General features: G+C 49.9%; 1 protein-coding gene and 1 long non-coding RNA gene across 29 annotated transcripts in view; one reads left to right on the top strand and one right to left on the bottom strand.

Moving 5' to 3' along the window:
- Window positions 1-1,534: 1,534 nt before the first annotated feature.
- The window catches only part of Celf4 (CUGBP Elav-like family member 4), a 291,753-nt gene continuing 269,966 nt past the window's right edge, over window positions 1,535-23,321 (bottom strand). For 7 of the 26 annotated variants that reach the window (XM_076836608.2, XM_076836611.2, XM_076836610.2 and 4 more), the window contains exons 9-14: window positions 21,942-22,007; window positions 20,462-20,545; window positions 15,199-15,282; window positions 10,585-10,663; window positions 9,958-10,129; window positions 1,535-3,725 (exon numbers count right to left, since the gene is read on the bottom strand). In XM_076836608.2, the coding sequence (XP_076692723.1) occupies window positions 3,699-3,725; window positions 9,958-10,129; window positions 10,585-10,663; window positions 15,199-15,282; window positions 20,462-20,545; window positions 21,942-22,007 (512 nt within the window). In that variant the 3' untranslated portion in view covers window positions 1,535-3,698. Of the gene's footprint in view, window positions 3,726-5,446; window positions 5,807-9,957; window positions 10,130-10,584; window positions 10,664-15,138; window positions 15,283-20,461; window positions 20,546-21,941; window positions 22,008-23,321 lie in introns of those variants that run through there. The other 19 variants (XM_076836609.2, XM_076836613.2, XM_076836612.2 and 16 more) reach the window with 7 other exon arrangements.
- The window catches only part of LOC143382530 (uncharacterized), a 42,829-nt gene continuing 29,839 nt past the window's right edge, over window positions 10,332-23,321 (top strand). For all 3 annotated transcript variants that reach the window (XR_013089011.1, XR_013089010.2, XR_013089009.2), the window contains exon 1: window positions 10,332-10,564. This is a non-coding gene — a long non-coding RNA (uncharacterized LOC143382530). The remainder of the gene's footprint in view (window positions 10,565-23,321) is intronic.

The raw sequence follows: 23,321 nt of genomic DNA, 5'->3' as shown, positions 1-23,321 counted from the left end.
TTAATTTGTTGAGAATTGTTGAAGTTGTCACCCTCTGGCAGATTCAGTGACATTCAATGATAAATATCCAATAGAAACCATGGTTTTGGATAGGTTGAGGCTCAAAACATATAGATATCCCCTGCCCCTCGCTCCCCAGAGAATTCCTTAAGAAACACCTTTCTGTTCCTTGCTAGTGTGACAGCCAGTCTGACATCCAGCCCCTGGCAGCCAGTTCTTCCAAGAAGTCCAGCTTCCCAGAAAGGGCAGAACAGGCTGACTGACCCCTGGACTCACAGCCTGGTGGGCAGAGAAGGGGGATCAATTTGGGGGGTAGTGCTTCTGTCTTGAAACCATCTCTACATAGAAGTCAAGGATTTGGCTGAAACATGAAGGTCTCTTCTCTACAGGCTGATCCTCACAAGTTAGAAACATGGACCTGGTCCTCTGGCACTGGGAAGAGAGATGGGAGGCAGGGAAGGAACATACGGTCCAGGTATTGTTCTGCAGGTGGGGCTCTGAGTCTGCCCACCCCCCACCCCCAGTTCAGAGAAGTGAGATGAGGAAGCCTGAATCCATGCTGCACTCTCCAAGGAGGAGGGCCTAGACAAACACCCTGGTCTCCCAGGGCTGTCTTCCCTCCCCTAGGCATCCAAAGCCACACAGCACCTTGCCCCTCATCCTGGAAAGTGGTGGAAACCCTTGGAAGGGATCTTCCCATCCATCCCTCTACCAGCTTGCAAGGCAGAAGGGATGGGGGGTGCCGGGAACAAGGAGAGAAACAATGAAAAAGGTCTGTCCCAAGAATGGCTCTGCTGAAGGCATGTGGCTGGTGTGCCTCTGTCCAGGCTCTCCTCAGGAGACCTGCCCCTCCTCTTCACCAAGCTCTGTTTCATGTCCTTCTTCCTTTAAAAACACTATTTTCCCCACCCCTGGGTGTTCTGGGTTTAAATATCTCCATGTCTAAGTGTGGGATAGGTAGCACTCCAGGAAGCTCCCCAGGGCAGAGCCCCAACCTCTCCTTCTACAACCCCCTCCCCAGGATGCTGACCCTGTGGGCATCATGCAGAATCTGGGCTTTTCTCCATCCACACACAGGTTCCATGCAGTGGAAGGTGCAGGACCAAAGGCCAAAGGCTCAGTGGCATTTTTGGGGTTGCACCCTCACCCTCCTTTTATCATTGTCCCTTCTTCCCTCTACCTTCTCTCCCAAGGTGTCACACCACCTTGCCACCACCCCTCACACTCCCCCCCCCCAAAAAAAAAAAAAAACTTGTTCTACTGTTAGGTCAGGTGGCCTTGCTTTGCTCCTATCAGCGAATGTTATATTTGGGCACTGTAGTCATCTATGCCCACAGACCCCAAAGAATGGGTTTGCACCCATCACCTTCTAGAAGGAGCCCCAAGATGCTGAAGCTCACAACCAGGACCTGTGTGGCACACAGATTTCAGGAACAGAAAGTTATTTCCAGTGGGCGAGTCTGGGGACTGGGAGGCACAGCTGGCCAGAATCAGAGAGGCACAGAAAAATGATAAAAGAGTCTTTTTTTTTTTTTTTTAAACTGTGCTTTATTTAGGGCTAAGCTGGAGAAAGCGTCATCCAATAGTTACAGAAGGTTACAAGGAGTTTTAGGGAGTTGAGTGTGAAAAGAGCAGTTGTACCGAACTGCAGCTGTTTTGTTTGTTTTGTTTTGTTTTGTTTTTTACAACATCTGGACATCCTAAAAGGAGGAGTCAAGAGAAAGAAAAAGAAAATTAAAAACATGAAGGAAAAAAAACAAATAAAATAGAAAGGAAAGGAAAGACAGGAGGCCTGACAGGAACCAGAAATTTGTTCTTCTAAAGGAAAAAAAAAAAAAAAAGTGATAGGTCCCAGAGCCTCCCTGGTCTCCGGATGAACTGGCCATCAGTAAGGAATTATGGAGGCAGAATGCCAACGCAAGTCTTCCCAAAGGTGCAAATAAATTATAATAAATATGATATACTTTAAAATATATGTGTTCTTAAATAATTCAGTGTATTTTCTGATTCTGAGTTTTTAAGCAATGTCTTTAACTGCTCTAAAGTCATTTACCAAAGATAAATATCGTGCTTTCATTAAATAGTTTTCCTTGTTTTTTCTCTATCATTACAATTAAAAGTCCTACAAAATATGCAAATTTATTTACAGAAAAACAGAGCCGGCATCATTTAAACATCCCTGTTTTTCAAAATTCCTTGTAAACAGTTTCAGAAATTCTTCAAAGATTGTTTATTTTTCTCTCTCTTTTTTAAGGTTTTTGTGTGTGTGTGTGTTGCCTAGTTGTTTTAAGATGAAAGTTCCCAGTTCTCCCTTGCCCGGAAAGTCTCTGGATCAAGCAGGGAAGGCGAGTGAAGCGGGAGGTGTCCAGGGCTTGCGAAGAGCGAGCGCGCAGCTCCCGGAGCGAAGCGAGAGGCGCGGGCGGCGACGGCGGCGGCAGCGGCGGGCGAGGAGCCCTTCCCGGCTGGGTGCACGGCCTCCACCGCGACGGGCGGCCGGGAGCCCGCAGGTCTGGGAGAGTCCGGCCTGGCCCTCGGGGACAACGAAGTCCGACAGCACTCGCGGGGAGAAGGGATTGATGCTCAGTCTAAACTCTACAAAAAGTACAGTCCTACAACATCTGGGATTTTAGCAGTAACGCTAACTTCTATAGTTTTTTTTTTCCTTTTTTGTTTTTTTTTTTTATTTTTTGCTTTCCTCTAATTTTTTTCTTCTATTATATAGGTATTTTAAACTTTTCCTTTTTAAAATTCTGTACAACTATTATGATTTTTAAGAGGGGGAAGAGTTAGAAGCATTTACAGACTTTTCACAACAATTACCTTGTCTTGGAAGATCCTTTGTTCCCCTCCTTGTTTCCTCACACTTCACAGGTTAATGAGTTTTCATACTTTTGTTGCTTTCCCCAAATATCCACCAATCTGTGCATCTTAACAGCTCCATCCAGACATATAATACAGAAAACCATAGGAAAGTTTCATAGACTTCAATGAGGGTAATCAAAGCGCCTCTCAAAGTATCAAAGAACTATTATCTTGCTGTTTTAAAAGCATTGAAGCATTATTTTTTTTCATTTTTTGTATTTTTTTTTTTTTTTTTAATTTTTTATTACGTTTTTCATAGAATCGCTCTAAGCTGTTTCAAGAACAGCCAGGAGGCAGGAAGGAGGTAGTCCTCCATTCCTCCTCTATTTGACATAGAGCTACACATCTGCAATAAAAAGTTTGGTCCTTTGGTCCCTAAATAGCTAAAGGAATGACAGATAGAGATGCTCAGTGGCGGCCTCCCAGCCGCCCCCTGGGGACCAGGCCCCCACCGCCACACGCTTGCCCCCGCCTGCCTCAGGCGCCCATGGGCTGGAAAAGCCCCAGGATCGGTAAGCAGCAGCGTCTTCTCCCAGTGCCCAGCCCTTCAGCCTCCCCGTCTGGTCTCATGTTATTTTGTTTTAAAGTTGCCTTTTTTTTTTTTTTAATGTGTATATGTTTTTCCTCATTTTTCTTCATTGTCGTCTTCTTTATGTCATGTATATTTTTCCCCCAAACATGTTCCCTCTGAACTCCATAGACGTTATACTTTCCTTGAAGAAATGTTACAGTCTCAGAGTGTCTGGAGTCTTCAGCTTGATTGATATTGGCTGATATGTCAAAGATGTCATCCAACAGTTCTCATTTATAAATAGAGAGAGAGAGAGGTTTGTTTTTTAATGTAGCCCGTTCAGCATCCTGCCCTAAAATGAAGAAAATCGGGGCTGATTAAGCCATGAGGGAAAACACAAAATGCATCCAAACACCAATAGGAACCTGCCTTGGGGTAGGATGGGAACTCTGGGGGATGGCAGGAGGGAAGGAAGAGAGACCAGTATGAGAATTAGTCATGATCATGATACAGTCAAAAGAAATTTGCTCTTCTATTCAGAGTAAGAAACCACTTGGAGGTCTAGTGGCGATGGTTGTAGCTAAGGTTTAGATGTGGGGAGAGAGTTCTTGATTTGGGTTCCTTTAGAGTTCTGGATTGAGGGATGGCTATATCTAAGGGAAGAATTTGGGACAGTGGGATGTGAATTCATAATTAAACTTGTCCCTGAGGGATCCCAGATACAATATGTATACAGAAGCCTAGCAAACCAGGAAGCAAGAATTGAACAACCTAGCCAACTCCTCCCCAGCTTAAGGAAAAGAAGGAAGACAGAGCCAAGACTCGAATTTTGTAAAATCCTTGCCCAGTTTCCAGCCAACCACTTCTTTCCCCAGATCAGTAACTATTTGCGAGGCTGCGTGTATATATATATGTATATCTGGATATATGTGTAGAATATATTCACCTGCACATATGTGGACATACATGGATATGTGTGTATGTATATGCACATATACACACATACATAATACTTTTCTCATACATGCCAGGGAATTTAGAGGAAATTCAGAACTTCCAGGGAATGGATGGGAGAACCTAAAAAAAGGTCAGAACAGATTTAATTATAAAACTTAAGTAAATTAACTCAGACAGTTCTTGATTTTGTTTCAAATGGTGGCTTTTTGGTGTTTTGCTTTTAAGAAAAAAAAAATCATGATCTGACTAGAATCAGAAGGCAAATGCTTATCGTTGTGAATTAACAAATGAGACTCATCTCCATTCTAGCAAGCAGCTTCCACTTATACATGGGGGTGACTGGTTACATCAAGAAAGTTAGAACTGCAAAGCCCCCAGTCCAGGGGACAACGTCATGCGTATATCAATCCATGCTGGCAGGTTTTTCACACTGTTGATTCAACAAACAGCAAACCGTACACAGCAGTCTAAACAATTACAACACCAAATAAAATAATAATAAAATTAAAAAACACTTGTCAAGGACCCTTTTTCAGTTGTAAACAAAAAGGTGCATTTTGCTTTTGTCAGTACTGTTTCTTCCAAACCAACCAAAAAAGCCCTCCCAAGCCCCCAGTCCCCCATTCCCCTCCCCACATTGAATTTAGCAGGAGTAGCTATAATACAAACCTTATAATTGTTACTGGGCTCTCTCTCAGAGGCCTCTGGCTTTGTACTCTAGTTTTTTTTTTTTTTTTTTTTGGTTTAGAATTTTTTTTAAATCATTTTGTTATTATAGATATTAGATATTTTGGTTTGGGTTTTGGTTTTTCCTTTTGAGGTGAGATTTAAAATAGCCTAACTGGAAAAAGACCAGACCTAGGAAAGTGTCAATTGAAAAAGGCCCCCAAATTTCTAGAAAAAAATAAAATCACAATATTTTCAAGTGCAAGTAAATCAACCACGCATAGATATTTTTAAGATGTTTTCCTTATTTTTAAGAAAAAAAATAATGGTTTGCATAGTTAAATGATCCCATGTTTGATAATTCAGGAATTCATCTTTATTTTTACTAAATTTTTTTCTTTAGTTTTTTTTTCTCTATGTGACATCTAGAGAAGCATAAAAAAACGCTGAACAAGAAAAACCAAACAACAGAAAGTAAAACCACTGCAAGCACCAAGAACGAAACGAAAATGAGCACAGCAAAAAAGATCGTGGCAGCACAAAAGTCAAGAAAATGCACGTGTGATCATGACTGGCCAATCATCCACGGATACGACATCCAAGAAAAACGCTCCAATCACAGCACCTCCACGAAACTTGACGGCAATTGTCATGCAACCGATTCTTAGCCTTGTTACATGACGCCATCATGTCACACTGTGAACTTTGAGTTGATTTGAACTTACGGATGGGGGACTTTTCTCCACTCTCATGTGATTACGTGAACTTTATTCCTAGCTCAGCGCGAGACTGTGGTGGATTTGACTGGCCCTGGTTGGGTTGTTGGAATTTGATTGAATGACAAAAGAAGAAAAGATTTTTATATATATATATATATTTATATATGTAGAGAGAGAGAGAAAGAGAGAGAGAGAGAGGACAGGAGAGTGTGGGCAGGGAGGGAAGAGGAGGGGAAGGTGGGGTGGGGTCGGGAGTGTAGGGGGTAGGGATAGTTGGGTTGAGGGTGAAGAAGGGAAAGGAAGAAGTTAAAACAAAATCAAAAGGAAAATATTTAAACAGCACCAGACCACAGCATCAATCTAAAAGCTCTGATGGGAGAACAGCAGTCAAATCATAAGGGAACTGAAAAGAACTCAAAGGATGGAGGAGCCCGCAGACGGACGACATGGGCACAGCAACGCACACACACATACACGCACACGGCTGTTTATGCAGACACATGATACACTGTGAACAGCAGCAGAACCTCACACAGGGCCACTAAGGGCATCCATCATGCGTTGGGAAAAGGAAGAGGCACAGGCAGTTTGGCAAGAGGGCCAGGAAAAAATAAAACAGCCCCTCAAACCACCGTGGCCAGCAAGCAGATCTCAGGGAGCAAGCTCTCTGCTTTTAACACCCTTGATTTTTCTCCCCCAGATGCTGAGCTCTCCTTGGCTCCCTGGCTTTCTGTGGCTCCAGCCTGAGGATCAGCAGTGGGAGCCAGTGGGGTTGACCCTGATTGGCAGGGATGGTTAAGGCAAGTGCCACAGGAGACATTTGGCCACCATAGAATGGTTTACCATACTACGAGCGGCAGCTCAGCCCTCCAGCCTGTGGATCCCACCTTGGCCCCCACCCTAGGAAAGGGGTCTCTGGCGGCATGAGCACGCACAAGGGAGTTTTGATACCCTCCCCTCCACTTTGATAACACCTTTCTTCCTCAGAACCTTTGGAAAATGACAATACTTCATTCTGAGATTTCCTAAATTACACGTATGTTCTTGGAATTCTATCAACAGGCCTAGGGGGGCCCTACAATTTCATTTCATGGTTATCTCATACCCTTTGATTTGTTCCCAAGGTGGCTTAACTGAGGCTACTTCAGGGCGTGTGAAGCCCTTCAAAGGTTCTGTAGCTCTGCCCATAAAAGGGTCACAAAGGAGGCTTCAGGTACACCACAGAGTGGCACACCAGAGAGGGTGGCACAGTGACCCTGCATCTCCAGCCCTTGCTGCTCTCACTTTGGCTCTGCTGAGCCCCATCCACCCTACTCCTCTTCCCCTTTCCAGCCCACCCCCTCTTTCTAGCTGGCCAGGTCTGACCATTTTCTCTCCTGATGGAGCCCTAATGGTTGAGAAATGAGATCCTCTCTCTATCAGACAAATCAGGTTACTCAGCTTTGAGTTGCCATCTTCCTCATTCACCATCTCATGATCCTTTGCCCCCACCCTAGGATTTGGGGTCCCCAATTCCAACCTCATGGTTACTCATGAGCTTGTTCCTCATCCTGTGCTCTTCTATGCACTCAGGCCTGTGCCAAAGCCTACGTGCCTTGAATTTATTACCAGGGTTTCCAATCTACCAGGCCTCTCCATGCAGCAGACTTCCACTTTCAGTTTTTTGTTTCATTAGGGTGAGTGGGAAGGGACCCCTGGGATCTGACAATGTCATAATAGATAAGCTGTGCAGTAGCTGATCAGTGACTCTACTTTGAGTCACTGCCTCCAGCTCAGCCATCACAGAAGCACTCCCCAATCTCCCTCCCTCCATAGACCCCCTGTTCTGTCTGCTCACCCAAGCTGAGCTCTATCCTTCCAATATCAGATCTCCCTCACCCAGATAAAGGCCTATCACATGCCCACCAAGTCCTGAAATGTCCCTCTCCTCTGCACCTCCAACCCCTCCCAAAAGCTCTTAGATCCACCCAGTATGTTGGCAGGTTCCTTTGGTATGAGAAAAGAGGCCTAAGGAACTTAGAAATGTATTGCCATCAGGTGTTAGCTCTGGCAACTGCACCTAAGGGACACCCTGAGGACTCTCCTCCTTGCCCTCCACACCAGTCCTGGGTACCTCACAAGCATTCACGCCTTCCCTGTGCTTGTTCCTTTTCCCTCCCCCAGTTGCCTCTCAGTGCCAGGCACCATGCTGAGCACTGGAACTGAAGTCTCAAAACCCAGTGTAGGGAACTCTCTTGAACACATCCTCATCTCTCACATACACTCAGTGCAGCATTCAGCCCCCAGGAGCCTCCCCAGCATATGCACAGCTGGCTACCTGCTTCCTCTGCCTGTAGGGGCAACCATTCCCAGCCACTCTCTGGGGTATCCTATAGAACACAGCCCTGAAGGTGGCAGCGGGATCACTGACCAGCATGGGGAAGCTTAGATCAGGTCTAGGAAGTTCCAACTCATTGATCTGGCTGAGGAAATGATGGCCTGGCCCAACCAATTCAGATGTCAGGTCTTAAAACATCTGGGTTCTAGCCAAAGAGGGCCTAGGCCCAAAGCTACAGCTTTGCAATGCACAGGTCAGAGAGGGGCACCTGCACCTGCAAAGCTCACTCCAGATACTGTGCAAAAGCACACTTGCACTCAAAGCCCAGGGCCTGGGAGACAGGACTCCCATGGAGTCAGACACACAGCTTGATGCCTTTTCCAACCCACAAAACCTCAGGACGAGGATTCTGAGAACCGTCCTGCTATTAAGCCTCAGTATGTACTAGCTAACCTGGTGGCAGGAAGGGATTCAGGGGACAGTCTTTGAGCTGGGCAGAGCCTTGGTGGGAGTGTTCTGACTGTTGGCTGTGAACCTGTCACATTGACATTATTGTTTACTCTTCCTGCCTTAGTTTCCTAGTAAGATTTCCAGAGGAACTCCCATCTTAACACAAGACAATGCTTCAGCCCCTACAACCTGATATCAACTGCAGCTGAAGTGATCTGCCAAAATGCAAGTTCTTCTACCAGAACTCTCCAGTGCCTCCTCCCATCTCAGAAGAGATCAAAGTTCAAATAATGGCGTGCAGGCCTCAAGTGGACATTCTTTCTTAACCCACGTCTCTCTTGCCATTTTCTTGGCCCAATCTCCTAAATTCCCTCTGCCTACCTTGGCCCCCTGCTGCTCCTCGGCCACACTGCCCCTAACCTCACCTTGGGACTTACATACTGGCTGTGTTCTCAGAAAGAGGATGTCTGCACACAAAGGCTGCATCTTTGCTCTAATGTCACCCTTGCAATGAGGCTGGCCCTGGGCACCTTGACCACATGATTTAACTTTAGTCAATAATTCTGACATGCTACATAATCTATTGTCAGTCCCCTCCTTCTCAGTCTCGGTCACCACTGCTACCCTAACAGTTTCTAAAGTACCATACTGCTGAATAGATGGGGAACAGGGTGTGGGAAGCATCCTGAGTCAGTAGAACTCAAAGGTGACCTCCATTTCTGGTCTGTGAGGACTGCAGTAGCAAACAGCACTAAGGGAACTGGCTGAGGTTGACTTTTGATGGCCTAGAACATCTCCCCATATGCCCTTCTCAGGAAGGCTCTGAGAAGGAACATTTGGCCTGAAAAACAGTTGGCTGACTGCTCTCAGCTGCTAAGCAGGCCCCAGCCTGAGCAGATGAGGTGACAACTCATGACCCAAGTAACAGGGTAAGGGACCTCAGTGCTGTGCTGTCAATCCTCCCCAGCTTTTGATCCATTCTGTTTTGTTTCCTGGTAAAGTTCCCTTTGAAAAATCCTGCCCCCTCTGTCCTGACTGAGCTACAGGCAGCTGGAGAGATGAGGGGGTCAAAGGACTAAAGGCTGCAGGCCCTTCCCAGAACTGGGGAGAGGAGAGCCAGGAAGTCTGGGAGAAGGCCTCAACCTGTGGCTATAGCTCTGTGTTTGCCATCTGCCCACCCCAGGGTCTGTGGCAAGAAGAACTCCCAGTGTAGGCCTTGTATACCTTCTCAGATGACTCCCTCACTCCTGCTCCTCTTGGCCCCACAACAGGGGACGACCTTGCCCATTTCTGCCAGGATGACCATAGCTCTGCTCCTGTCCTGTGGACACTAGGCAAGGAGCAGGTTGAGCCAGGCGCATCGGGTCCAAGGCACAAATGAGGGTCAGGCCCACAAAGGCCCAAGAAGATGGCGGGTCCGTCTGATGCCCCCTTCCCAGACCTCCCGTTCCCACACCCCGGTAGCCCCCGGTTACCTGTGCGAGTCCTGGTCTCCCCCGGGGGACGCTCCCGCCGGCGCTCAGTATGGGCGATTGGCGTCTTTGGGCCGCTTCAGCTGCACCTTGAGCCTCTTCATGCCGATCTGGAAGCCGTTCATGGCCTGAATGGCGGTCTGCGCGCTGGCCGGGTTGTCGAAGCTCACGAAGCCTGGCGAGACACGAGGGACGAGGGCCTGGGTTTCCACGGGGCCGCCGGGGGCCGCTCCCGGCGGGGAGGGGCGGGGGGAAGAAGGCCGGGCAGGGGCGGGGCCGGGCAGGGGCGGGGCGGGGCTCAAGGCTCCACCCCGGGGCCCCGAGGCTCCTCCCCTGGGCCCGCCCCGGCCCAGCCTCAAACCCAGCGGGGCCAAGTGCCCGCGCCCCGCGCCCCCCTCCGCCCGCGTGCGAGGGCCCCTCCCGGGATGGACGTTCCAGAGCCCCCGGCTTCGCCGATCTGCGCGGCCCAGCTGGCGCGCCACACCTCGGCTTTGGGCGGCGCCACTCTTGGGGCGCCCGCTCTCCCACAGGGGCGCCCGCGGCCTAGCGGGGCTCAAGAGGCGCCCGCCCCCCACCCCGGCCGGCCCCGCCACCTCGGCCCTCTCCTTCGGTAAGAGAGGGCGGACACACCTGCGGGTGGAGGAGTTTATTGGACACTGTCCTCCCTGACAGGAGGGGGCCTGGCAGCGGGAGGGCACGGGGTGCCGGCCTGGGGAGAGAGAGGAGTGCGAGGGGGCGGGAGGGGAGGCACCTCGGAGAAAGCTTCTCCGCCGCCTTTGCCGGCCGCCCCCCGCGCGAGTGCGGCCCAGCGGTGGGCCGAGGGCCGGAGGCTAGGTCCTCACAGCTCCTCGGTCCCCACTCCCGGCCATGCCCCTGCCCGAGGCTGCTTGGCCGGGCCGACTTGCATTAACCAGACGACTTGCTTTAACCCACCACCTGGCCCCCAGGGGCTGTCAGCAGCCCCATCCACCTGTGTAAAATTCCAAGCCCTGGGAGCAGGTGCTCTTTCCCTGACCAAGCATGCGCCAACTGATATGTACCCCACAACCCCTCATGAGAACTCCAACCACCATAATAGTAGACATTAACATGATTACTAAAACAGTATGAGTAAAAGTTAGAGACTACTTTGTATGGGGACTACAATCTCATTCCAGAGTTCCCAGACACATCAGGTTCTGCTGGCTCACAGTCCTAAACAAGCAGTTCCCAGACTGGAATGGGTGGTGTTCCAAAGTGAGTTCAAAAGTCACTTTCAGGAACTTAGAATGTATCTCCTCATGCAGACAAGACTTCCCATCAACATTTCCCAAACTCCCAAACTGAGCCTTGAGAAAGGGCTCCTGTGACCAGTAGGTTTATAGCCAGGACCCTCCCGGCCAGTTCAAGGAATAATAAATAAAAACATCCCCTCTCACTCCAAGTTCTCCAGTAAATAAATCTCTATAGCTTCGTTTCATCTAGTATTTCCTTAAATTCATTCCACTTCAGATGACTTTCTCCTGTAAAATGGACTTAGATCCTGCAAAATGTGAAATCCAGCTTGGTGAGATACACAGGCTATAGGATGTGCCTCAGTTGGGGTGCTTGTCCCACAAATGGCCGTTAGATAGGTAAGAGACAGATGCACCACTAGACTATGTGAAACAGAAGCTATCTTCTTAGTTAATTGTGGCACTGTAGGTGTGCTTGCACCTTTACTCCAAGAAAGTGACTCCCTCCTCACTCTTCCCACATGGTAGCTCTTTTTCCCTTTTTACCCCAACCCCAGACATCGCCTCCATCTGTCTCTTTTCTTTCTCTCCTCTCCTTCCTTTGATCAATTTGTCATTCAGCCACATACCATCAAAGGTGGGGGAAGAAGGTGTGTGTGCATGTATGTCTCACTTGTACATGTGTGGACACATGAGTGCACACATGTGAATGCTGCCATAACTGGTGAGAGCTAGGAAAAGCACAGCAACACCAACATCCATACAAATCTATATACTAAAGCAAATAGAAAAAATTGAGGATTATCCACAATTGCCAATGAACTTCTACTTCCTGACATCCTTTCCCCCACTCCTCTCATCCCCTCTAGGCCCATCCCTTGATGACTATAGTCAGGTGCCTAGCAGACCAGAGCAATATTTGGGTTTATACTGCTCTCCTCCTGACTAAGGAGGATGGTTACAACTAAAACTTCTGTCCCTGCTAAGACAAAGTGGCCTGACTGTGGGTGACATCCTCTATCCCTTACTCCTCTGCTTACACACCACTGGCACCAGCTCTACCTTGACATCTGGAGTTCGTGGATCTTTTTGAGGTAAAGAAATGAGCAAAGCAGAGAGAATGGAGAAAGATAAAAGGGAATGAAGAGGCTGTCTGTGGTGAGGTGTAAAAGAAGAGCTAGCCACCAGGTGGGAAGGTTCTGGAGGAAGGAAGAAACCTAGCTTCCTGAAGAGTTTAGAGGTATCTGGACACATTGGGAAGGATTCTGGGTTGAAGGGAATGTTTCTCCCTCACCTAGTTTTGTTAACTGGCCAGTGATCAGGGTAGGGAGCATCCACCCACAGACTGGAGACCCCTGTGGACAGAGCTCAGCACACTCTCCATTCACAGCACAGCCTCCTTTCCCCTAGAGTCCCCTGCCCCATTCCCACTTCCCAGACACTGTGGAAAGCCTCACAAGTAGGACATCCTCCTAGCATCCCCCAGCCCTCCTTCCAACATAGGGACCATTTGTGCAGCACATATCTTCATGAAGGCCTCGGGAATGTTCTGCTTATAAATTCATTCTGATGCTTATCCAGAGTACAACCTTCAAGTTCATTTCAACACAGGACCACATTTGTGGCAAAAATGGCAGAAGAAAAGGGATGGTGGTATTTCTGAAGGGTCTGCTCTGGCCAAGCCTCTACTGTAGACCATTTCATGGAACTTTCTCAGCATCCCTTAGGGTGACTGCAAACATCCCCATTTCACAAATGAGGATCCCATGGTTCAGAGTGTTTGGTGACTTGCCCATGAGGGAGCACTGGAGTGAGAGTCACACAGCCTGGGTCTGTGGGAGAGTGGCAGAAGGCTATGCTGTCACTGCCACTGCTAGAGTGAGTTGGAGAACTCAAGTGACTAAAGGAGGAACAGTTGGCTGGGCCAGTGTGGTGGGAACCTGTCCTTTCTCAAGGCCAGAAGACATTTAGTATGAGAGTTTGAGAAGAAAAGAAAAAGACAATAGAAGTATACAGAGGATGATTTCTATGAAAAGCAGAAACAAGTCCTGGTCCTGGATATCTTAAGTGAGCTAGTGGCCTTAGTGGGTACTGCTTGGGGCAGATTCTGAGGAACTGCTTTTGAAAACCCAGGCTATGCCACAGGAACAGTGCAGATATGCCCAGATGTGACAGGAGAATAAGCCTGGATGAACTTAGTGATTCCCAGGCTCCTGGCTGTTTTGTTCTCATTTACATAATGTTTGGATCCTATTTTGAAAGCAAATATAACTGATTTGCACTTGGTAGTTTTTACATATACCACTATATTCATAAGGAGAAATATCCCAGACAACCGAATGGTACACCCTGTCTTTCTTTAGCTTTTCATGCCCCAAAAGAAATGAGCTACTGGGGCAACTCTGTGCCATCAAAGGACCACAGGTTTTCTGAGGCATCTGCCAGAGAGGAGAGGACAGTGGTACAAGATTTTGGGAAATATGCCCTGAATTCTCAAGTCCTTCCTGGTTCAGGAAAGCCAGTCTCCAGGCTTCCAGATGTTTTTCCACTGTGTATCTCTCCCCTCCACTACCCCCAAGCTGTGACCAGGGTTCCCTAGCCAATACAGGCTCCCACTCTCCTCACAGCTCCAGAATCTGGGGCGTCTATCAGGAAATTCTGGTAGACTCAGCTATGGTCCCATATATGGCTTCCTGGGGACTATACTACTTAGTCCTCAAGGGCTCATGAATGGATCTGGCCCTGAAAAGATGGGCTGATCAAAGTAAAAGAGGAGGAGGGAGAAGGACCAAAGAGGGGCAGAGGGGAGAGGTGTGGGGAAGAGGGGGAATTCCATGAGGAGGTCTGGAATTTCCTGGTTAGGGTTGTCAGCTTTACCAGATAAAAACAGGATGCCCAGCTGAATGTGGATTTCAGACCAGTGATGAATATTTTTTTAGTGTTATCCTCAATATTACATAGGACCTATCACATGCAATATTTAGGACATACACTAAAAAAGTATTGTCTATGTGAAATTCAGATTTAACAGGGTGTCCTGCATTTTATCTGTCAGACTCCTGGATCCTTCTAGATCTTACCTCTCCCATCTAAAACCCTGCCACCAAGTGAGTTTCCTGAAAGCTGTAGTTCCATTCTCACACCATCTCCCATGACCTACCACACCAATTAAAGCCTCCTCATCAGAATGGCCAGAGACCTCCCCAGCATAAATTCTCCCTTGCTGATTTCCCAGAAGCCTCCTGCACCTCTTCCCTGCCATTTACCCCTTTCCTCCCAACCCCACGTCTCTGCCAAGTCTCTCCTTCTGCCTTCCTGGTCATTTCCTTGTGTGGTGCCTCGCAGAGCTCACTGCAGCTGAGTGGCTGTGATTTCCATCTGGGCTCAGAGCTTAGGCTTCTTGGGGAAGTGACCAGTCTCCTCCTGGCTCCTCAACAGTTCTCAGCTCTGTTGGCTTTGGGTGGGGTGGGGGATTCACGGCATGGCAGGTGGGGAGCAAGGAACAGGTAGACAGAGAGGGGGCGGCAGGACAGACAGGCAGAGAGAGCAGATAAGGGGCAGGCAAGGTAGGGCCTCACAGGGCTTTGACTCCAGGGGTCAGGATGGCCACTCAGACCATGAGAGGAGGGGCCACTGGGAGAATGGATGTCCTGGGCTCTGCTCACTGCCTCTCCCAGCCCTTCCCAAAGTGGCCCCTCCTGTTCTCAGGGGATGGCCTTGGGCCTTTTGGCTGGAAGAGGAAATCCATTTCTTGGGCTGGGATGTGGGAGGTGGGAGCCAGGTAGAGGTGGGTAGGAAAGCCGAGAAGCAGAAAGAACAGGGGAAGACAGAAAAGGGCTGAGAAATGGAGGCTGGATCCAGGAGCACCTGGGGGCGATGCGAAGGAGCAGGTGAGGAGCAGTTGGACACCTGTAATTGGTGCGAGCAGCCCTGTCCTAGTGAAGCTAATTGGTTTGTTATCTTTACCCACCAAAGCATTTACTTTGGTTAGTCGCCCGATCCACAAACACTTTCGAGGAGATGACATTACCGAAAGGGAGGAACATCTGCATCAGCTCAGCGTCCCCAAACTCCTGGGGCAGATGGTAGATGAACAGGTTACAGCCCTCGGGCCCTGCGGTGAGGGGAGGGGGTGGGCGGGGAGGAGGGATGGCAGGGTGGGGGAAGAGAGAGACAGAGGAGAGGTGAGCGAGTTAGGCAGCGCAGCGGGGAGAGGTGGGGCAAGGTTAGGAGGGGGGGTTTCATTCAAGATCCAATGGGTCCCCAAAGAATGGGGTTGCTGAGCCCCAAGTCTGAGCTCTGGTCTCCACTCTGTCCTTGGGCAAGTCTCTGAACCTCTCTGTGCCTCAGTCGACTTTTCTGCAAAATGGATCAGTAACATGGGCCTGGCATCTCTGGGGCTGGGGTGGGTGGAGTCGATGAGAGAATGGGATGAACATGCCAAAGCTTGGTCAGCTGTGGAGAGAGAGGGGCAGGGAGGTTTGGGGGCTCCCTCCTGCTCAGCCCCTGCTCTGGGGAGAGTGAAAGGAATGGCCTGGGCAGCGACATCCTGTGCTGGAGACACTTTATCTTCACAGGCCTAGCACAGACTGGCCTGGAGTGCCCATGGGTGGTGGCCTGGGTTCAGTCACCTCCCTGACCTGCAGCCACTCCTTCCCATCTGGCCATGGAGGCACAATTGCACTATGCCACACATCACACTGTCTCCTAGTCTTGAAGGCAAAAAGTCAGATTTCCCCTGCTTCTTCTAGAAGGTAACACAGGAAAAACTGCCACAATTAGCCAGGACACCCTTGAGCCTCATTCCATGAAACTTTCTTCATCTCCTCACAACAGTAACAGTCCTGCCAACTTGTGCAGCATGAACATGTGCCAGGCTGTTCTAAGCACTTTCTATGTATGTTAATTCACTTCATCCTTAGAGCAACCTTGTAACTTAACTACAATGTCATCACCACTTCACACATGAGGACACTGAGGCCCAGAGAGGTTAAGTCACCTGCCAAAGGACAAACAGCTAGTGAGCGAAATGGGGGCCAGAATATGAACCTAGGCCGTGGCCTCCACAATGTGTATTCTTCTCTCTCTACTAGTCATAAAATCTTAACTCCCCAGATGCCCTGAACACTTGGAGGTCTTTGGATTCATGAAATTTCCAGATAGTTAAAGATTTCTTTTTGAATAGTCAAAATGCTTGATTTTAACTCTCAGAAATAGAAATCTTTTCAAGATGCATGGTCTGTTTCCTGCCATCTTAAATACCATGTGTCACATAGCATTTAACCCTTTGAAGTGACTTGTGATCATTGCAGTGATGATGATTTCCACCTCTGGCTGGTGGAAAGGAGACAGCTACACTGAGAGCTGTGTAAGAACTGGGGTTCTGATCCGAGCCTGGTGGAAACCTAAGCATGAGCTTAAAAGTGAGGGCTGTAAGGCACCAGTTTTTGTGGCCAGAACCAACTGTCCTGGTTCTCTGGGACCAGCGAGGCTGCCAGATAATCCAATTTGGGGGCAAAGAGTTCACCCTGGATTCTCTCTCTTCCTTCTTTCCCTCCTATCCCCTCCTACTCCCCTCCTTCCTCCTCAATCTACCTCCACCCCCTGGAGGCCCACAGGCTATAGAGAAGACTGCCCTGCCCATTGAAGCCACCCAGCTGAGCCTCTGACTTCTTTGGTCCCTGGTCCCCACATTCTACCCACCCACCCACTCAGGCACTCTGCCAGAGAACGGCGCATTCAGAACCAGGCGCAGATGTGTTCCCTTGTCTCCGAGCTCTGCTGGCCCTCCTGTCCCTGTCCCCTCTCTGTTCCCCTCCCATCATGCTGTGTTCTCACTGGTGCATGCCATGTGAATGTACCTCTAGATGGTGCCCAGGTAGATGGATGCTCCTTTGGGGCAGAAACCATTCTTGAGGTTCTAACACCTCTTCCAGCACCCATGCCTTCTTTTCCCAAGAGTACCTCTGGCCTCTCCCTTTGGGTGCCCCCTGAGTCCATCCCCCAAGCTCTAAGGGTTGGGGCTCTTTCTGGGAAGTTTTTTCTCTTACCAGGCGGGTCACTCCCTAGAGGTGGGGGCATGTGCCTTCTCCTGTCCTCCTGTTCATGTGCCCACTGTCCTCCCTTCCTATTCCCATTCTCACTCTTCTGGGCTTCCCTGATGGCTCCACCCCATGCTGACACACTCCTCAGACTCAGAGCCCTTGCTCCAACTCTAAGTTCTACAAGCTGTTTCATGAGGAGTTTACTTCTCTTCTTCTTAAAGAGACAAGGAGCTCTCAGAGTCAGGGTCACAGGCTCAGTCAGTCCCATCTGCATGGTATATAGCTGAGTACCCAGGGATGGCCTTCTAGGTCCAGCCTGGGTAGGATGACAGACAGCAGCTTCAGTGCCCCCAGAAGTGAAACTACACCCCCTTAAGTCCTTCTGCTTTTTCATTAAGATTAGAGAGTATCTATATGGCAGGACTAGCAGGACCTTAAAGATAATCTGGCCCAACCCAAAGAAATGGTGAAATGGCACTTCAGAGACAAAAAGCGACTACTACTAACTACCCTGCAACTCCTGGCAGAACTGCACCTGCAGCCACCACTGAGGGTAGCCTTGTTCGGTCTGTGGAGCAGGTGGCCTTCGGAGATTCAGGCAACTGTAGGAGGGTCCTCCCCAACAACCAGTATATTCTGATATTCAGAGGTGTTCCACAGGGAATGGTGGCCATGATATAAGAGGACAACCATTGGTGAAGCAGGAGGAATATGCCTTCTTTCTTGTTCAGGCTTCATACAACACCGTGGGATCCGGTTTTGGTCAGACTGCAGCCCACCTTTCTGCCTAACTCCTGGCCCCAGGCTCACCTCATGCTTGGCAGCATCCTTTGCTCCTGCTGACCCCTGCCTGGAATACCTGCCTCCCTACCTCTCTGTGCTGAAGACCTTTCCCTCCCTCCAGCCTTCCCCAGAAACCCACACCCAGTGTCACCTTTCACCTATGCATAAGTGAGGCTCTGTTGGTATCTGGGTTTATGTCCTACCCCACCCCAGCCCCACTCTCCTGGGGTAGCTTGGCCTGTGCACCATGACCAGGGAGAAAGGGGTACAGCAATGAGAGGGGCTGAAGTGAGGAGCAGCCCATAGGGCCTGGTCTAGGGAGCAGGGAGCATGTGTGTCTGAAGCTGCTCAGAGATGGAGAGGTATGAATTCAAAGGCAGATGCAGAGGGGTAGGTGGGGAGAAGGGCAGGATGTGAATGTGGGACCGAGTTAAAAGCCAGCAGTAGAATCTTCATGTGTGTTGGATGAGGGTTGTACTGACCTGAAGTTCTGCGCACACACACATGTGTGTAAAACAGGATTCAAAGATTTATGAGCCCACAGGCTAGAGTGACACCGGGAGCTGCCTACAGCCAGAAGCCAGCATGATGACAAAAGTGTCAGGGTCTGTGGACATACTTTTCTGCTCTAGGCCTGGGTCAGCCCCTGTGGCTCTGCCCTGCTTGGTGAAGGCACAGGGGATGGCAGAGGCAAAGCAGAGCCAGGGCCATCGCAAGAAGGCAAGGCTGATGGACCATTCCTACCCCACTTCACTGAAGGGGGCTCCAGGTATCACTTAGCTGCACCAGGGCATGACAACTGAGTCTGTACCTCTGGGTGACTATAGCTCAGCTCTCCTAGGACAGAGAGGTCTAATGATACAGATCTCAGGAGCTGTCAGCCTGTGAGCTGGGATGGCACTCCTCTTGTACAGTTTTCAGGCAAGGAGGGGTGACAACTTGGTATAGGAAGGGCTATGTGCAGATAATTGCTGCATGAAGTTTAGAGGGCAGATCTGAGCAAGTTTGACTTTCACACCCCTCTAAGAAATGGTCCTTACTGTCTTCATTTCTGATGAAGATGCTAAGGGTATAAGAAGGTTTGTCTGAGGTCATATGAGGCAGAGCTGGGAATCAGAGGTTTTGCTTCAAAGCCCAGGCTCTTAATTGTTCAAGCTCTAGGGCCTTCAAGTGGCCAGTCTAGCCAAAGGAATTTGGACCAGCAGATGCCCCAGATCTTTCTGAGTAAGCTCTATCCCATGGCTCCAAGGCAGTTTGCTGTAGGGGCTATGAGGTGGGCAGTGGGAAATACTGCCATGTGGGCTGCTGGGACAAACTCAGTGGCCTTGCTGCCAAGTGAAGTTCCCATGGGGGGAGAGAAGATAGGACCTTATTAGTGTTCCTACACCTCAAGTTCAGCTATCTGTGTGCAGGCCCCCAAGGAAGGGCTTATTAACTTAGTCTCCTATCTTTCTGCTTACAGGGATCACTAGGCACTGGGATGGGAACACACTGAGTGTCGTCATTCAGTCCCTGCCACCCAAGCCAGTGGACCTTACCTGCTTTGCAGTGTTTGCATCAGGGTCTCTAGGTGTGGCTTTCAAGAACCCCCTTCCTTACTAGGCCTGAGTAAGGCCTATTACCTCATCCTGCTTCATCCTGCCTATTAAGTCCTACCTGGGAGCCACACCTTCCACTCCTGTCACCCAGGGCACAAGGTCTCCTTTCCAGGATGAACAAGAATGTGAAACCCCCAGACATGAGCAAGCACTTTCCTGTCCTTTCTGCTGGCCAAATCCTGCTTACCAGGGAAGGGGATTCTTGGACTCCACTTCCTACAGAGCATCACTTTCCTCCTTTTCCTGACCACCTTGATTCTTTCTCAACACCCAGAGCTCTCAGGGTTGGTGTTGCCAAAGCTGCCACACAGTCTCAGCTCCTAGCTATGCTGTCAGTTCCCTGGGAACACAGCAGTGGGACCTCAGATGAAGACCCCAAGGACAGGCCCCTATGTCCTCAGTAAAGCTGGGTGCTTCCTGGGGCAGGGGCCAGGCTGCCACTGAAAAATACAGAGGCTAGGTTGTTCAGGGCTTGCTAGGGAAGGAGCAACCATTCTCAGGATTTTTTTTTTCTTTAAAAAACCAAGATATCAGTGTGTGAGTTGTGTCATCCCAGTGGCAAGTGATAGAGGGGAGTGGGAAAGGTGTCGCGTGCATGACCCACCAGCCCTTGGTGCATTCTGTCCAGTCTCCTATGCTGGGCCCGACCGCCACTCTGGTTTGCAGAGCTGACCACAAGACGTGCGCCTCCATGCCCAGATAGGAGAGTGCCACATCCCATAACCCTGCTGCCTTCCCTCACCCACCTCCTCGCACACACAGACCAGATTGCCTTTCCAACCAAGGCCATGGCCAGAGGCCCAGGTGAGACCAGAGGTATAGGTGAACAGTCTCTTTGGGAAGAGGGGCAGGAGGGGATGAGACTCACCTTCTCTCTGTTGCTGGGGAATCATTGGCGGTGGCTGAGGAAAAGCCTGGCTTATCTGACCATAGGCAGCAGGGTAGGCGGCTGCTGGAGGGCCAAAGAGAAGAGGCGAGAGACGACAACAGGAAGCAAAGAGACAGGGTGAGAGGTGGGAAAGAGAGAGATTTCAGTGTCAGGCAGTAAAGGCCAACTGGCCAGCTGGTATGTGTTAGCTCAGTTGCTTCAGAGGAAGCAGCCTTCAGTCTTTGGTACCAGCAAAGAAGCACAGGATGAGGACTGGAGAAGTGTGTGCATATGCGGGGGTGGGGTGCACTTGGGGGGTCAGGCAAGTCTAATCTGCAATAGTGGATAGCCATAGCTGATCTGCCTTCACTCCCTCTCAGAGGGCACTTGTGTGGGAGGTGGGGAGCTGCCAGATGTGTGGACCTGGCCTCTAGGGAACCTGCCAGAGGTAGGCCCCAGGGGCAAAAGGGCTGAGGTGGACAAGCCTGTTGTGTTCTATATTCAGTTCAGAAAAAGCAGAGGTAGGACAGAAAAGTCCAACATACCCCTCTGCCTGGCCTGGTTCCCTCAGGGGCAAGGTCTGTCATAGGAGCTGGGGAGGGCTCCAGGACCAGTGAGAGAGCTTTCTTTGGTCTCTAGAGGAGGAAGACCAGCTTTCCTTCAGTTCTCATCTCATCAGGAAGCCCACTCACCCTCAGGGGAGACAGCACTGGCTCTCCAAAGCCAGCAATGAGGTAACCTGACCAGGTCGGACAACAGGGCACAGGTTGGGTGGGGATGAATGGTTGGCTGGGGATGAATGGTTGGCTGACAGCTTGATTTGTCTCATTGGCCTCAGGCCATCTGCTGGCCTCAGGCTGTCTCTTCTCACCAAACACACACTATCTCAGGCTCCATTTTCTCCCAGCAAACTGACTTACTTGCCTGGCTGGTGGAAGCTGCTTCCTTTCCAGAGTCCCTCCTTCTTTCCAACCCAGGCATCTCTGCTTCCTGAGCCAGTGATTGTGAACTATGCTAGGCAGCACCCCAAGTCTGGCCTGGCCCCCAGTGCTGCTGTGCAGCTTGGTGCTCCTGGGCAAAGGTGAGGCCAGAAGCCCAGGGGAGCAATCTCTTTGAGGAGAGGGGTTCGGAGGGGCTCTGCAGTACCCTGGCAGTACCACAGGGAAGAGAAATTGGGCCTCAAAGACAAGTAACTAAATTCATCTCATCTGGGGTTCTGCACAACCACCATTACCAGTCCACCCTGCCATGCCAGGAAAACTGCACCGAATGCTAGGAGACCTTTGAGAGGGAGTCAGCCCAGATAGGGTGGGGGTGTGGAGCCAGTATAGCCCTCCCTCCTTCCCCTGAGGACCCTGCCACCCACTCTCCCCATCCCCATGCAGGGCCCAGGTCTGGGGTGGGAAGAGGCATTGGTGCCACAGGCGTGGAAGGATGAATGCAGCCAGGAAAAGAGCCGAGGGGACGCGTGGATACTAACGACCTGCATACTGCTGCACTCCCGCGTAGGCCTGCTGCAGGGGGTCCGCGGCGGTGGGGCTCTGTGCTGCTGGGGAGTCAACGGGCAGAAGTCAGTGGTACGCACCCAAACTGGCCCCTGCCCCCACCATTCTGGAGACAACATAATAGTCGCATTGTCCCTTCTAGTCACTACATGCTTACTAGGGCAGTGTCTGGGACAGGGGCCCTGAGTGCTGGGCCCTGTTGGAGGTCTCCCTTCCAAGCCCAGGGCTCCTACTACATTGCCCTCCATAGTTGGGGGAGGCATGTTACAGCTGGATTGGGTGTGGCTGAGATAGGGGCTCATGCAGAGGAATATGAGGATTGGGGAAGAGAGGCCAGAGGAGGGCTTGATCACCAGGGTCTTAGTAGGGAAACACATGAGCTCCCACCAGGGCTGTAGAGCTGTAGGGCTGGAAGCTGTCAGAAGGGGTTCATCCTCACTGATCCTCAGCAGAAGCCAGGGGCAGTAAATGAAGAAAAGCCTGGTAGATGTCATCTGGGTGAAAGAAAGGCCACTGGGGGGCCTCACCCTGCCACTCTGTCCTCCTGGACCACCCACTCCAACTCAGAGGGATTCCTCCCTCATTCTTTTTTTTTTTTTTTAATGTAGTTTATTACATATGCCTCATATATTTTTATGTTTACAAATTGCATTGAGTTGCATGAAAATTCCTCTCAGCTTCACTAACCTTGAGACAGGCTTTTTCCTGACTATAGCACCCAAACCTGTTTTCTCATACCATTCTCTTTAGAAAACATTCATTTTTAATTTACATTTCCCATTATTTTTATAATATTTATTTTTTAGTTGTAGTTGGACACAATAACTTTATTTTATTTATTTATTTTTATTTGATTCTGAGGACCGAACCCAGGGCCTCACAAGGGCTAGGCCAGTGCTCTACTGCTGAGCCACAACCCCAGCACCCCCCTCCCTCATTCTTAAGGAATTTTCACTATGCATGGAGATCTTCTACTCCTGGTCTTGCTGGAGACTCTTGCAGCAGGGACTGGCCACACAGGTTGAGTTCTGCTCTATGGGCTGGGAGTAGGGTGCTGCCCACAGACACCAAAGAGCTAGAAGACCAAAGACCTTCCCTTATCTTCTGCCCTGTAACTCTGGTACCCTTGAACTGAAACTTTGGCAATTCATTCAGAGAAGCTTGAATAGGGAAAGGCTTGGTTCATCTTGTGGCCTTTGCTTTCTCTTGAGGAACTGTGGGCAAAAGCGTGAAGCATGCATCAGCGGTGGACACAACCCTTAGTGACCAAGGTCGGTGATGACTGACATGGGACTGGGATGGCCTTGGAGGCCCAGAAAGGTAGATAGGACAGATGCTCACTCACATGGAAGACC

Source organism: Callospermophilus lateralis, chromosome 17 (genome assembly GCF_048772815.1).
Source record: "Callospermophilus lateralis isolate mCalLat2 chromosome 17, mCalLat2.hap1, whole genome shotgun sequence".
NCBI classification, from domain to species: domain Eukaryota; kingdom Metazoa; phylum Chordata; class Mammalia; order Rodentia; family Sciuridae; genus Callospermophilus; species Callospermophilus lateralis.
Note: the sequence above shows the minus strand (reverse complement) of the source record. Positions and strands in the feature narration are given on the sequence as shown.